Source organism: Piliocolobus tephrosceles, chromosome 6, assembly GCF_002776525.5.
Source record: "Piliocolobus tephrosceles isolate RC106 chromosome 6, ASM277652v3, whole genome shotgun sequence".
Lineage (NCBI taxonomy): Eukaryota > Metazoa > Chordata > Mammalia > Primates > Cercopithecidae > Piliocolobus > Piliocolobus tephrosceles.
In genome coordinates this window covers 145,445,107-145,460,359 of record NC_045439.1, presented here as the reverse complement: position 1 = coordinate 145,460,359, position 15,253 = coordinate 145,445,107, and the positions used below count along the sequence as shown (strand labels likewise).

Sequence of the window (15,253 nt, the reverse complement as noted above, 5' to 3'; positions counted from 1 at the left end):
GACACCTGCTGTGCCCCCTAGGGAGGGGCCTTCCTGCCTTCAGACCAGGCTCAGCTGGGGGAAGGGGCCTCATCAGAGGATTTCCAATCTTGTGTACCCCCTTTAATGTCAAAATACTGCCACTCCCCTGCTCCACACCTCTCCTGACAGAAATTAGAGTTTTTTGTGGCTTCTAGGACTCCTGACATGAACTCCACAGCTGGGGCGTGGGGACGGGACGGGGACGGGACGGGACGGGATGGGACAGAGCGGGAGGAGATATGGTTCACGACCCACAGGGCATGAACACCAAGCGTAAGAAAAAGTCTGTGAGTAGAGTCTACAGTGGCTGCCCGCAGGGTGGGCGACCAGGCTGAGCCCTGTGCTCTTAAAGCCTCCTCCTTGGGCCTCTGGGTCGGGGCCCAGCTGGTCACTGGCTGTCCCCTGCCTGACTGGTTCTGCTGGTACATGCTCAGTGACCACTCTGCCCTGTACTTCTTCAAGTGGCACTGCTCCCATTTCTTTATTTTCATTTGTCAAAATAAACACTACAGGGGGAGAAGATACAACTATTTAGTGGAAAGTGAACTGAAGATTGTTTTGAGAGCACTGCAGGTTTACTCATTTTGGCCATAGGAAGGGTCTCTGAGCCAAGAGCATTATCAGCAGAGAGACAGGAGGAACTGGCTTCAATGGATAAACATAAAGGAGTGGCTTGTAACCATCCCCTTGATCACGTGTAAAGGAGTTGGCTTTTTTTTTTTAAGACAGAATTTCACTCTGGTTGCCTAGGCTGGACTGGAGTGCAATGATGCCATCTCGGCTCATTGCAAGCTCTGCCTCCTGGGTTCAAGCGATTTTCCTGCCTCAGCCCCTTGAGTAGCTGAGATTACAGGTGCCCGCCACCACGCCCAGCTAATCTTTATATTTTTAGTAGAGATGGGTTTTCACCATGTTGGCCAGACTGGTCTTGAACTCCTGACCTCGGGTGATCCGCCTGCCTCAGCCTCTCAAAGTGCTGGAAGCCTGCCTTCAGATCAGGCTCAGCCACCACGCCCAGCCAGGAGTTGGCTTTTAATTTAAAGAGACTTGAGAGTTGGCCGGGCTTGGTGGCTGAGCCTGGTCTGAAGGCAGGAAAGCCCCTCCCTGGAGTTGTTGTGAGCGCCTGGTGCATGCTCAGCACTGGACTCAGGGGATTCAGTGAAGGACTAGGCAGTCTGTGCGTCTCCAGGGGCTCACAGACTCTGAAACAGTGTGACAGACGCTGAGAGACTTCCCATCAGGGTGCTGTGAGTGAGTATCTGAAGCAGAGACTCCTCACCTAGGCTGGGGGAGGGCTGAGGGAAAGCTTCTCTCCCTGAGAAAGTCACATTTGAACCTAAGGATGTATTTGGTTTAGAATCCATGCAAAGACATGATTATCTATGCAAGATTAGATAATCCACGCCAGATTATAATTCTACCAGTTTCTAAGGCTCAGCTTCCTTTTCTCTAGGAACCCCACTGTGAGTATTTCAGATCTGTGCATCCTCTGAGCTCCTGCTGTCCTGAGAACTTGAGTCACACTCTCAAGCAACAGGCTCCCTGCCTCTGAAAGCACTGTCTAAGCTCCTTCCCATTGTCATCCCATTCTATCCCTCGTCCATCCTTCAGGCGAGAGTGCGGGTTCTTTAGAGCTGAGCCTACAGGAATTTTCCCTGGCGGCTCCATGGATTGACTGCCAGGCTCATGCTGTAACGGCTCAGTGGTCTGACTTGTATATGCTGCTCCTCCAAGGACTGTCCTGTGAGAGGACTTAGACCAAGTGAGAAACATACATGGAAGAAATAGATGGAATCTACCACACAGTAATTACACACAGACACAGCAGAAATACCACAGACAAAAGAGAAATGACAAATTAGGGAAAATATCACAAAAATGATAAACTAAGGATTAACATTCTCAATAAAGAATTTACAGGTTGGCCATGGTGGCTCATGCCTGTAATCCCAGCACTTTGGGAGGCCAAGGCAGGTGCATCACCTGAGATCAGGAGTTCAAGACCAGACTGGCCAACATGGTGAAACCCCATCTTTACTAAAAAAAAAAAAAAAAATATATATATATATATATACACACACACACAGACATACACACACGCACACACACACACATACACATATATGTATACACACACACACACACAATCTATAAATTAGCCAGATGTGGTGGCAGGCTCCTGTAATCCCAGCTACTCGGAGACTGAGGCATGAGAATCTCTTGAACCTGGGAGGTGGAGGTTGCAGTGAGCTGAGATCACGCCATTGCACTCCAGCTTGAGTGTCAGAGCGAGACTCTGTCTCAAAAAAAAAGAAAGCGGCCGGGCGCGGTGGCTCAAGCCTGTAATCCCAGCACTTTGGGAGGCCGAGACGGGCGCATCACGAGGTCAGGAGATCGAGACCATCCTGGCGAACATGGTGAAACTCCGTCTCTACTAAAAAAAATACAAAAACTAGCCGGGCGAGGTGGCGGGTGCTTGTAGTCCCAGCTACTCGGGAGGCTGAGGCAGGAGAATGGCTGGAACCCGGGAGGCGGAGCTTGCAGTGAGCTGAGATCTGGCCACTGCACTCCAGTCCGGGCCACAGAGCGAGACTCCGTCTCAAAAAAAAAAGAAAGCTAGACATGGTGGCTTACACCTGTAATCCCAGCACTTTGGGAAGCTGAGGTGGGATGACTGAGCTTAGGAGTTTAGGACCAGTCTGGACAACACAGTGAGACCCCCCCTCTACAAAAAAATGAAAAACAGCCCGGCGTGGTGGCGGAGGCCTGTAGTCCCAACTACTTGGGATGCTGAGGTGGGACGATCACTTGAGGTCTGGAGGTTGAGGCTGCAGTGAGCCAAGATTGCGCCACTGTACTCTAGCCTGGGCGACAGAGTGAAACCCGTCTCAAAAAAAAAAAAGGCTGGACACGGTGGCTCATGCCTGTAATCCCAGCACTCTGGGAGGCCAAGGCAGGGGGATTACAAGGTCAGGAGTTCGAGACTAGCCTGGCCAATATGGTGAAACCCTGTCTCTACTAAAAAATACAAAAATTAGTCAGGTGCAGTGACACACGCCTGTAGTCCCAGCTACTTGGGAGGCTGAGGCAGGAGAATCACTAGAACCCAGGAGGCGGAGGTTGCAGTGAGCCGAGATCCCGCCACTGGACTCCAGCCTAGGCGACAGCGAGACACCATATCAAAAAAAAAAAAAAAAAAAAAAAAAAAAAGAAAAAAGCCAGTAAAAATTTATACAAATGAAGAAAGAACTTCAATACAAACGAAGAAAGAATTTCACCTGTGAATTGTCTATAAGACAATGAAATTCCAGTGGTTAATAATTATTTGGAAAAAAGTGTTCAACCTACCAGTAAGCAGAAATACAAATGAAGACAACGTATTTTCACCTATCAGATTTGCAAAGGTGAGTGAGAGACAATATCCAGAGAAGGGCCTGAATATCGGGAAACAGGCACGCTCATATCGTGCTGATGCCTGGGTTAACTGGAATAGCATCTGTTCATTCTTTTTTTTTTGAGATGGAGTCTCGCTCTATAGCCCAGGCTGGAGTGTAGTAGCGCCATCTTGGCTCACCGCAACCTCCGCCTCCTGGGTTCAAGCAATTCTCTGTCTCGGCCTCCTGAGTAGCTGGGACCACAGACGCCCACCACCACAACTGGCTAATTTTTTTGTATTTTTAGTAGAGACAGGATTTCACTATCTAGGCCAGGCTGGTCTTGAACTCCTGACCTTGTGATCCGCCTGCCTCAGCTTCCCAAAGTGCTGGGATTACAGGCGTGAGCCACCAGGCCCGGCCTGCATCTGTTCATTCTCAATCCACTAATTTCACTTCTAAGAATCTATCCTAGGAATGGACAGTGAGTGACATGGGAAATTTCTCACGAAATCAGGTTAAGCCACAGAAGTAGGGTACACAAATTATAGATTATATAACCATTTATATAGGTTATATGTTTAACATACATTTTTTCTTTGGGTGATTTTTGGGGAATCTTTCTTATAGGTGATTTTGATCTTATATTTTTCATATTTTCTATAATGAGCTTTAAAAATCAAGGAAAAAAAACCCTCTGTGAAATGTGACATGATGGAACCAAATAAATTCAGAAATCAACTTTGAGAGTCAAGTCTCTAACAAAATCTGTCACTTCACAAGATTGTTGTAGGTATATGTTGATATATGTGGCAAAATCCTCTCTAAGGTTGAGGACAGAAGTAATCAGGCCACATGGCCATGGCTGGACTGATTTTATGGGTGAGGTCACTGGCTGTTCACTGTAGTACCGGACACAGACTGTCCCTTGGCAGGACTCAGTTTCATAATCTGTACAATGGTATGGTGGGAGGGGGTGAGGCTAAATCAGTCTCTGAGGGTCCTGGCAGATCTTAGGCTGATGCAATAACTCTATTCTTGAAGAAGAGAACTTTGGCTGGCCTCAGTCACAGAGCGGAGTGTGACTGAGCACTGAGATTTGTAGGTTCCAGGCTCCAGCTCCTAATCTGCTGTGGGACCACTGCACATGACCTTGTTACCTGTTCCTGACCACCATACTGCCCCAGCGTGGCCGTGTTTCTTGGCCATCCTCTCTCTCTTGGTCAGCCCCTGCGCCCACTCATTTGGAGCTGGTTTGATGGCTCAGGCTTTATTGATGTGAAGCCTGGAGGAGTGTTTCTTTGGAGGAAGCCAGGGTAACGATTCTTTGGAGCGTTTAGTGGAGGCAGGAACTCAAAGGCCATTGGAGAGCCCTACCTGCCCAGGGAGAGAGGATCTGTTCCCTCCCATGCTGTCCCTCAGGGACATTTTTGAGATGGTTTGGCTCTCATCACCAAGCTGTCCTGACTGTTGGAGGTAACTGAGGCCACTTCCTGGTATAAGATGGCTCCTCTACTCCTGGCCACACTCACCTGCAGGCTGACGGGCGTCCACCTCCCACACCTTCAGCACATTAGCTCCTGAGCTTTGTTTGATAAGGCAGCCTCCTTTCCTGGAACCTGATGGTTTACAGTCATGCTGCGTGGGTACTTTGGACACTTTTGTTCTCGGCATAAGCAAGTCTCAGGGTCCTCCCTCTCAGTGTGCCTCCTCAAGGGTGGGGCTAGAGGCCTCACTCAGCCTGGCCTACGAGCTGCCTGGCACTGAAGATGAGGTAGATAGGTTGATTTTCCTCCCAGCCCAGGCATAAGCAGAACTTCTGGCTTTTGGGAAACATGCTATGTGAGACCCCCAACTCCATCAGCCGTCCCAGAACCTCTGCCTGCGCCACTACCTCTGAACTGTGACATCTTCAGTGTCACCCTCAATACCAGGGCCAGTCTTGGGTGGGGGACGGAGGCAGCGGCCCTGGGCATGGTGGGGCTGGTGGGGAAAGGTGTCCTCATGAAGCCCCCTTCCTGATGTGGGCCTGTTTTTCACTAGCAACCAACAAATGCACGGAAAGACAGCTTCTCTGAACAGTGCTGTGCCCTGCAAAGAGAAACCAGACAGAGTTGAGGAACCCCCGGACTACAGGTGAGGACCCCTTTCCCAGTCGGAGATACACACAGACTTGGGGGTGGGAAGCCCTCAGGAGGTGACCTGTTTGTAAGAAGACCTCAAGGCTGAGCCGGGCCCCTTTGCAGGTTTGTGAGGTCAGGCACAGGCTGCCCCAGGCTTCTTCCTCCCGCCCCTCAGGCCTGTCCCAGTGCACTGGGACCTAGCAGAGTCCATGCTTCTCGGGTTTCCAGCCTCCTCCCTGCTCACCTGTGCCCTGGGCCAACCCAGACAAGGCAAAGGTTTACTTTTTTTCTCAGCGCCATCCCCCTCTCCCAGTGTGGTAGCCTCAGTCAGGTCAGGTGAGTCTGTGCCAAGCTTCCCGCAGCAGAGCTTAGGCCACAGGGAGGCGGCAGCAGAGAGGGCAGTCCTGCTGGCATCATGGCCTGCGGCCAGGCCCCGGAGCTGTGAGTCTGACACCTTCACCTCACCCACACCCCAAACTGGTCCCTATTCCGGCACTGCCTGCTCCCCTGCTTACCCCTTGGCCAGAGAAATGGGACAGGGTCTTTGACACCCAGGTGGGCAGCTCCTCAGCATCTCTGGGAGACTGGGCGCACCTCCTGGAGATGCTGCTCACTCGCATCGGGGAAGGTGGGCCCTTGGCGACCCCTCCCTGCCTCCCGCAGTGCCCTCCCCCAGGGATGAGCTGTATAGCTGTGTGCTCGCTGTACTTGTCATTTTGCTGTGTCCCCTAGAGAAGGGCCCTAGTCTCCGATCTCTGCCCCAAGCTTCTGGCTCAAGGCCAGGGCAGAATTGGCACTGAGTACGCATGGGCAGAACTGGGGTTCCTTGTCCCCAAAATGGAATGTCTCCTTTGCAGTCTGCACTGGCCAGAAGGCTTGAAGGGTGAAGAGATAAAGAAGTGTGGCCGAGAAGGGGTAAGTCTGGAGGCTGACTTCTCACTATTCACCCAGGAAGGGGTCCTGGGCTGCCAGAATTCAGTGACTTTTGGCGCGTTGGCCACCAGGCCGGTCATCAGGAAATCAGGAGGCCTGAGTGGGTGTCCCCCTCTGCTAATACAAGCTGCCTGTCAGGACCAGCAGCATCAGGAGACAAGCTGTGCTTGGCACATAGCCCTCCATACTCACTGGCTGCTTACTAGCTGCCTCATGCTAAGTCCCCAGCATGGGCCGGGGGGCTGTGGCATTTCCTGTTGGCTGGAGCAGGGCCCCTTTGGCGGTCTCACCTCCCAGGGCTTCTAAGACGCAGCCCGTGTGTTTGCAGATAACACTGAATAAATACAACCAGCAATACCACAAGCTGTTTAAGGATGTTCCCTTGGAGGAAGTGGTTCTCAAAGGTGAGCTGTCTCCCTGGTATAGCTGGTTAGGCACCCAGAGTGCCTGGGGCCAGGGGCCTCTGCTCTGGAGCCTCCAAAGCATGACTTAGAAATGGGAACTGGCTGTCCTTTAGATGCGGACCACTCCCCCAGAATGTGAGAAGACTGGGCTGGTTTGGGACATAGCATTGCATTTTTGAAGGTTTTCTTGGGGAAACGTCAGGGCTTCGGAATCTTGTGTCTGTTCTGCTCTTACCGGTGACTTCTTCCCTGCTCTGGCCTCTCACTGAGCATATGGGGGCATTTGCACAATCAAGGCCCTCAGGGCAGGGCAGAGCAGAGCAGAGCAGGGAAAGGTCAGGGATTCTGCCTGAGGTTGTGAGATTACAGGCTGGGAGATCAGGGCAGGAACTTGCCTGGACCCTCTGGAGCATGGCTGGAGAAGGAAGAAACATCCAGCAGGCTGGTGGAGTGGAGGGGCAGTCAGGAGAAGGACCCTTCAGTGCTGGGGAATGGACTGTTTGGGGTTTGGGGTCTGTGGTGGGGAAGGGGGAGTCTGAGGAAGATGGGTCCTGAGGCTGGACTGTGGACTCCAGAGTGTGAGGACCCAGGTCCTGGGGCTTCCTGGGCTGACCTTGCTTATGGCCATTTTCTCTCCTGTGACATCCTAGTGTGCTCCTGTGCCCTCCAGAGGGACCTCCTTCTCCAGGGCCGGCTCTACATCTCCCCCAACTGGCTCTGCTTCCATGCCAGCCTCTTTGGCAGGGATATCAAGGTAGTAATGAGTGGTAAGGGCTGCCATGATCCTGTGAGGGGAGAGCCAGCCTCATGCCTCAAAGTCATGCCTATCTCTCTGCATGCTGGGCCCCGGGTGAAGCCCCTTGCTGATGAGCAGCTTCGAGGCATCCCATCCAGTGTCCAGGAAAGTAGTCCTGCCCCTTCTGAAACAGGGGCCCCAATGTGGACCCCACATCTGGCCTGTGCTGGCCTGAACAGTTCACAGCCAAATCATTCTGCCTCTGGGTATTTCAGAAATGCTTTGAGAATCAGAGCGGGATGTCACATTTAGGGGGAGCCATAGTTGTGGCCAAGAAGTAGCCTATGGAGCTCCGTTACTAGAGTATGAGATTTGCCAGAGCCACCATCCTTGGCCTCCTGGATAACAGGGATCATACCTATGTGACAGCCAAGAGTGACACGTCCTGCCAAGGCTGGGGCAGGGTGGCAGGCACAACCGGAAGGGGAGCCTGGATGAGAAGCTAGAAGGTTCAGACACTTCCCCACATGGGGCCGGGCTTCTCCATGTGGCCATGCTGGGCTCACAGCTGGGTCCCTATACAGGGAGCAAAGGGACCATGTCCTTGGGGATTAGTCCTGAGAGAAGCATCCCTTTCCCTATCAGGTGGTCATTCCTGTGGTGTCTGTGCAAATGATCAAAAAACACAAGATGGCACGGCTCCTTCCCAATGGACTGGCCATCACCACCAACACCAGCCAGAAGGTCAGTGCACTGGGCCGGTGCTTCCTTGTCAGTCTGCTGCTCCCAGCCCCAGCAGCCCATAGTCTGACTTGGGCACATTCCCAGGTCTTTTTTTCGCCCCACCCTGCAGCTCTCCAGTACGTATTTCAGGCCATACAACAAGTTGGAAGAGAAGCTCCTAGGCAGAGCTCCTATTGGCTCTCACGGCCTGATACTCCTGTGGGCCTGTGCCCAATCTAGGAGGGGGCTGGCTGGCACAGCAAGGGGTCTCATCTCACCCTCTTGCTGTTTTCTTTCCATATCCCAGTATATCTTTGTGTCACTGCTCTCCCGGGACAGAGTATATGACCTGCTGAGGAGAGTCTGCACCCACCTACAGGTATGGAGCTTGGGAGCAGGAAGGCCAGGGAGGTCTCTCAGGCCTGGATGCAGGTGGACAAGGGTGTTGGGGGAGGTCGCCCATCTCTCCAGCATAGGGAACAGGGCAGGGAGAGGGGAGTTAAAGGCTCAGGCTCAATGTACAAGAGACAGTACTTGGATTGTGCGTCTATGCTTGCAAGCATGTCTTTGAGGCCAGTGGGTACAGATGCCCCTTGTACATGGGCTTATGTTCCATAAACCCATCAAAAGTTGAAAATATCATAAGTCAAAAATGCACTTAATAGAGGTACACATGACCTACGGAACATCATACCTTAGCCTCACCTCAAACATCTCAGAATGCTTTCATTAGCCTAGAGCTGGGCAAAATCATCTCAGACAAAGCCTGTTTTATAATATAACTTATTGAATCCTGCACTGAATGTGAAAAACAGAATGGCTGTATGGTCCCAGCACTTTGGGAGGCCGAGGCAGGTGGATTACCTGAGGTCAAGAGTTTGAGACCAGCCTGACCAACATAGTGAAACGCTGTCTTTACTAAAAATACAAAAATTAGCCGGGTGTGGAGGCAGGCACCTGTAATCCCAGCTACTTGGGAGGCTGAGGCAGGAGAATCACTTGAACCTGGGAGGAGGAGGTTGCAGTGAGCCGAGATTACGCCATTGCACTCCAGTCTGGGTGACAAGAGCAAGATTCCATCTCAAAAAAAAAACCAAAAAACGAACAACAACCAGAATGGCTGTATAGGTACTTGAAGTACGGTTTCTACAGAAAGCGTATCACTTTTGTACCATCATGAAGTTGAAAAATCCTAAGTGGAACCATCGTAGGTCAGGGACCATCTGTGTGTCCAGGCCCTCACTTGTGCTTCCTTAATGCACAGATAGGAACGTGTAGCTGCTTCCCAACATGCCCTGTGACTCTTTCTGGCCTATGGTGAGGAAGAGGGGAGAGGTGGGGCAGCAGGTGGGAGAGTAAGTTGCCTGGAGTTTGCCTCTCTGCTCCAGCATTAAATAGGGGGTCCTCTACAGACCCTGGGAGCTGGGCTTCACCTGACACAAAGGGGCTTATCTGGAGGTAAAGCTCTCTTGGAGAGAGCTGATGCTTCCTCCTGCCTGACCTTGCCTGTTCCAGATAGACGAGTGACTGCTTTCCCTTTCCTCCTCAGCCTTCCAGCAAGAAGAGTCTGAGTGTAAGAGAATTTCCAGGGAAACCTGAGTCTCTGGTGAGAGCTGAAGCTGGGAGCAAAGACTGCTGGACTAACAGTGCCTGGAGCTCTGAGGCTTCTGGGCCTCCCGGAGGGGCCCACAATGCAAATGCAGAACTGGGGCACCAGGCTCAAGAGCCAGTGGCTATATTATGCCAGGGCATCTCCTAAACTTGCTGCACCATAATGCAGACCCACCAGGACCTCAGCTGATAGGCTTTCTTTTTTCTTTTTCTTTTTTTGCAACACAGCATGTTGCCCATGCTACAGTGCAGTGGCAACATCTCAGCTCACTGCAACCTCCACCTCCTGGGTTCAAGTGATTCTCCTGCCTCACCCTCCCAAGTAGCTGGGATTACAGGCACTTGCCATCACACCCAGCTAATTTTTATATTTTTATTAGAGATGGGGTTTCACCATGTTGGCCAGGCTGATCTTGAATTCCTGGACTCAAGTGATCCACTGGCCTCCACCTCCCAAAGTGCTGGGATTATAGGCGTGAGCCACCGCGCCCGGCCGATAGGCTGATTTTCTGAGTAGAACAGAAGTCCAAGCCCCAAAACACTGGCCAGGTTGGGTTGCACACCTGTACAGATGCAGGGCCAGTGGCCCATCCTCTTTTCTTCAGCTGAGTCAAGAGGGCCTTCAAGGGGATAAAGATGTCCCTGGGAGCCAGGTGCAGTGGCTCACTCCTGTAATCCTAGCAATTTGGGAGGCCAAAACAGGAGGATGGCTTGAGCCCAGAAGTTCAAGACCAGCCTGGGCAGCATAGTAAGACCCTGTCTCAATAAAAATACAAAAAATAGCAGAGCATGGTGGCACATACCTGTAGTCCCAGCTTCCCAGGAGGCTGAGATGGGAGGATCACTTGAGCCTGGGAGGTTGAGGCTGCAGTGAGCCAAGATCACAACACTAATCCAGCCTGGGCAACAGAGACCCTGTCAAAAAAAATCAGAGATGTCCCTAGGGCAGAACTCCAAAGACTATCCTTGTGGAACCCAGACAGACTTATTTTAGATTTGCCAAAGATCCAGAAGTTTCCTTTGGCAACTGGGGCCCTGGGTAGGCAGAGCTGAGTTTCTAGGGCAGGGATGGGGTAGAAATGACCCTAGGGTGTTTGAAGACTCCTTCAGTAACTATTAGTGGTTAGCCAAGCATGTGATATGCATAATACCATGTGCCGGATAGAAGGTGAAGTTCCCATTTTTGTGGATGGGGACCCTAAGTTCTTCCTGCTGAGGTTAGGGCTTGGGATAGGAGCCAGAACTTATCCTACCTAAGACGTGTTGTGCTGAGCTTTCTTGGCCTCAGATCTGAGCATGTATCTGGGTTGCCTCACATCTAAGATCCCACTGTGGTTCTACACTAGCAGTGTTCAAGGACATCGTTTCCTGGCAGAATAGCTAGTCACAGCAAGGGATTAGAGAGGAGAGGCATATGGTTGCTGTAGCAACTGCCCTCCCCACTTGTACCTGCTTCCATCCCTGGCTAGGCGTCTATATTTGGTAATATCTGGAGAAAACTCTGATAAACCTGGTGTGGGCTCCTTAGGGCAAGTGAGTTCCCAAGGGCCATGGTAAGATAGCTTCTCCTGTCTTACTGCAGGAAGTCCTCATCCCTGAGATGAAGTGGAGAAAGGTATGCCCTTCCTCCAGGTCCCTGTCTCTACCAGACAACATCCCTTGTATCCCTCCAGCATCTGTGGACTCCACAGACAGTTTCTTCCCCTCCAGGAAGCCTTCAAGGTCTGGTAAGTCCGGGGGCGGGGGGGGGGGGGGGCTTGTCCATGGCAACTACTTGCAAAGGCCAGACTTTCTGTCTTCTCAGTTCCATATAAAGGGCTCACCACAACCAGCAGGGCTTCTGAGAGCTGATTTTTTTTTTCTTTCTCCAAGTCCATATAGAAAAATCAAGAACCCAAGTAGCTTCAGAAAACGGTGGGAAGTGGGCATGGCCCATGCCGGGCTGGGGTCCTGCCTGCCCTAAGAAGATGCCGAACTGCTCACCCACTGCAAAGAATGCCGTCTATGAGGAGGATGAGCTGGAGGAGGAGCCCAGGAGCACTGCGGAGCTGACGCTCTGGGATTACCGGCTCCTCAAGGTCTTCTTTGTGCTGTAGGTGACTATACTGGGGAGGGGGACAGACCCACCTGCATGTCTAGGTGTTTGAAACAAGGGCCTTGGAGTGTGGGGAGTTCGCTATTCAGAACCGGGAGGAAGGTTCTGAGTCAAATTCAAGCTCTCGGGTAGTATTTGAAGGTCATGTGGCACGCCCTTCTGTAGCAAGAGAAAGGCTCTCCAGTTTTTATTCTTGAAACCTTGTAATTTAGGGTTAAGACTATTTGGTGGAGAGGGGCAGGATATGGACATGTTGAAAAGAGAAAAAGCTGCATAGGATTTGGGAGGAGGGCAAGGAAAATTGGAGAGAGAGAGGAAAAGCATGGCCTCTCCACTGCCCACCACTAGGGTAGCTTCTGGAACCCCTGACTTGTCTCTACCTCTGTCTAAGGACCAGTAGAGCAGTGAGCATCATGGGAAGTGACATGAACAGCCAGCCCCTGTTTTCCCTCACCTTAGCTCATCAGCCTCCTCTGGCTCTGCTAGCCGGGTTTTGACCATAAACATCAGCACCTGCTGGGGGGAATGGGCCCAACGCCTAGGGGGTCATCATCATGGCCTCCCAGAGGAGGCACAGGAAGGACCACGGTGGCTAGTGAGAGGGAGGGTAGGATGACTGTTCTGGCTGTCTGGCCAGAGCTCCCTCCAGGGCTCAGCTGAAGGGCCCAGAGCTCCAGCTGGGCTGTGAGGACACTTCCATGGGGACGAGTCTCAAGACCCTTACATGGCCTCTGGGAAGAAAGATGCTGAGGCCTGAACTGGCTGCAGGACAAAGGGCTCTTTAATTCTTCCAACTGCAGGGGTAGCTTGGTTCCCACTATTTGTGGTGAACTTCCAGAAATGCTCTTTCTGTGGAAGAAATACTCAATTCCATATTGTCCCTTTCTCCAGGATCTGCTTCCTGGTCATGTCCTCATCCTATCTGGCGTTCCGTATTTCTCGGCTAGAGCAGCAGTTATGCACCTTGAGTTGGAACGGCCCAGTCCCTGGGCACAGGTGAGGCCTTTTCTCTTCCTAATACTTTTGATATTGAGGGTTGAGGACAGGGGCCAAGAACCTCAGGCCAGGCTGCCTGGCTGGACTTGGTCCTGTTTTGAGCTGGCTTCTGACCCTAAGCAAGGTTGGGCAGCGTGCAGGGTACATCCGTCCCACCCGGGCCCACTCTTGGGGGAAATAAAGTTATCACTGGCCCTTCTGCCCATGTCCATCTGCCTTCTGGACCCTTTCCTTGACGTGGACATCTTTCCTGTGTGCAGGTAACAGCCACTTGGCCTTTGTCCCCATTCCTTCTTCAAGAAGAATGTTCTGGGTGCTAAGTCTCCACCAGTGTGGTTTATAGTGCTGCTGTGCTAAGACTGCCTATGAAGGAAAACATTCCAGATCCCTCCTCCTCCCCGCAGCTCTTCTCCTCCCTCTATGAGAGATCTGAAGTACCTATTTACAAAGTAACTGGCTTCCACGGTTTTTGGACTCAAACAAAAAGCCAGAGTTTTTGGAACCAACTGAGGAATTCTGTACACAAAGCTTCAGCAACCACTTAAATGAGAAAAAAAACAAAAACCAAAAAACAACAAACTGGGTCCTTGGAAACAGTTCTGGCACACAGGCAGAACACTGGAGGCCACCTCAAGGGACAGAAGCCATGCTTTCATATTTGGAATGTGGCTCTGCCACACAGCTCACTCCCATGGTGAGGTCAGAGGTCAGAACACAAACCACCCATGTGGGCTCTGCTCTCTCCCAACACTCTGTGTTCCCACAGGGCTTCTCTGCGGGCAGCCAGGCACCTGTCAGGCTTGGGCAGGGGCCTGCTGAGAAGCCGTGAATGCAGAGGGGAGGGCTCACGGCCAGGATTCCAGCCAGAGATGAATTTCCATGCTCTGGGCCGGGGCTCTGTGCCGGCCCCTCATGAGGTGGCTGGCTGCATTATGGGGAGATGTTGCCTATGACGGGGATGGTGGCAGGGGCTGTGAAGAACAGAGGTACCCAAATGCTGTGTCCTCAGCTGTCACTTTCTGGTGAGACAGGTGGAACAGGGCCTTTGATCACTGTGGTCACAAACCTGGTACTGGGTTTTGCCCTTGTGTGTTCAAACATGTCTAAGGTGTCCCAAGCCCTGGAAATAGGGAAGGGGAGGGTGGAGGCTTGCATCTGAGGTCTTGCTGTCTACTCCCTGCCTGCCTGCCCAGATCTCAGGCATGGCCAACAGCAGCCCGTTTGGGGGGCTTGTCTGGGCAGCTGCGTGTTGAGCCATCACAGGGCAGAGGTCACTGTGTCACCCCCGTAGTCATTGGGTTGCAGGCCTTGGAGGAGGGACCTCCACTCCATGGGGCCTATTCTCCATTAAGGTGGAAGTATCCACTGTGGGCCTGGAACAGTGCAGGAACCAGGCCGGGGGGGTCTCTCTCATACCTCTGGGGACAGGAAAGGTAGAGGATGAGGAGCTTGGACATGGTGGTGGTTTTGCCTTGGATATTCCTCTTCCTCTATCAAGGCCTTCTCTTCTCTGTGCCCCACAACTCTGGCCTCATCACCCTGGGACTCCCATCTGCTAAGATAGTGGCTTTGGAGGTTCTGGAAGGGCCTTAGTGAGGAGGCCAGAAGTATCAGGGAAAGTTGCTGGTGATGGGGTGGGCAGTGTCAGAAACAGCCACTGTTTTCCCCTCTTCAGACACTGAGAGATTAATCAGTGAATGAAATTCAGGTGGAAATTATTTATTGTGGAGCAGACGACTGTCTGTCCTGTTTATGACAAACCCAAATGAGGACTGGAGGGACTACTTACTACCAGTAAGTAGTCTCTTCATGCTCTCTCCATCCCAGTTTTTAGGATGAAACAGCCGGGCCTTTTGTGTTGCTTGCACCAAATCCGTATGTCTCAGGTGAAACTCACTGGTCCATGAATGGCCATCCTTTTTTTTTTTGGAAACAGCCCCTTTCACCTTTTCATCAGTCTTTTTTAGGAAAATAACCCTTCTTGCTTCAGCACTTCTCCCTGGTCCTTGCTGAAAGACAGAGATAAAAATCCATTCTCTGAGCCTTGCTAGGTTGTCAGAGGCCATGAGAGGTGCCACTTATAGGTGGATGTGCCAAGATGCTGGCGAACTTGGTCTTCAGGTATACTCAGGTTCAGAAAGGGCAAGAGCCATGCTGCAGGGTAGGTGATTCTGGAGGTGCACCTGGGGCCCAGGGCTTTGAGTGGTGTGGGTGTGCCTGTCCCTCCAGGTGGTGCT

General features: G+C 51.9%; 1 protein-coding gene across 1 annotated transcript in view; it reads left to right on the top strand.

The window, feature by feature from the left end:
* Positions 1–13,020, top strand: part of GRAMD2A (GRAM domain containing 2A) — a 32,899-nt gene extending 19,879 nt beyond the window's left edge. The window contains exons 2-11 of the mRNA XM_023220689.1: positions 5,439–5,531; positions 6,376–6,433; positions 6,780–6,855; positions 7,506–7,609; positions 8,237–8,335; positions 8,622–8,693; positions 9,864–9,920; positions 11,508–11,652; positions 11,798–12,017; positions 12,912–13,020. Of these exons, the coding sequence (XP_023076457.1) occupies positions 5,439–5,531; positions 6,376–6,433; positions 6,780–6,855; positions 7,506–7,609; positions 8,237–8,335; positions 8,622–8,693; positions 9,864–9,920; positions 11,508–11,652; positions 11,798–12,017; positions 12,912–13,020 (1,033 nt within the window). The remainder of the gene's footprint in view (positions 1–5,438; positions 5,532–6,375; positions 6,434–6,779; positions 6,856–7,505; positions 7,610–8,236; positions 8,336–8,621; positions 8,694–9,863; positions 9,921–11,507; positions 11,653–11,797; positions 12,018–12,911) is intronic.
* The last annotated feature ends 2,233 nt before the right edge of the window (positions 13,021–15,253 follow it).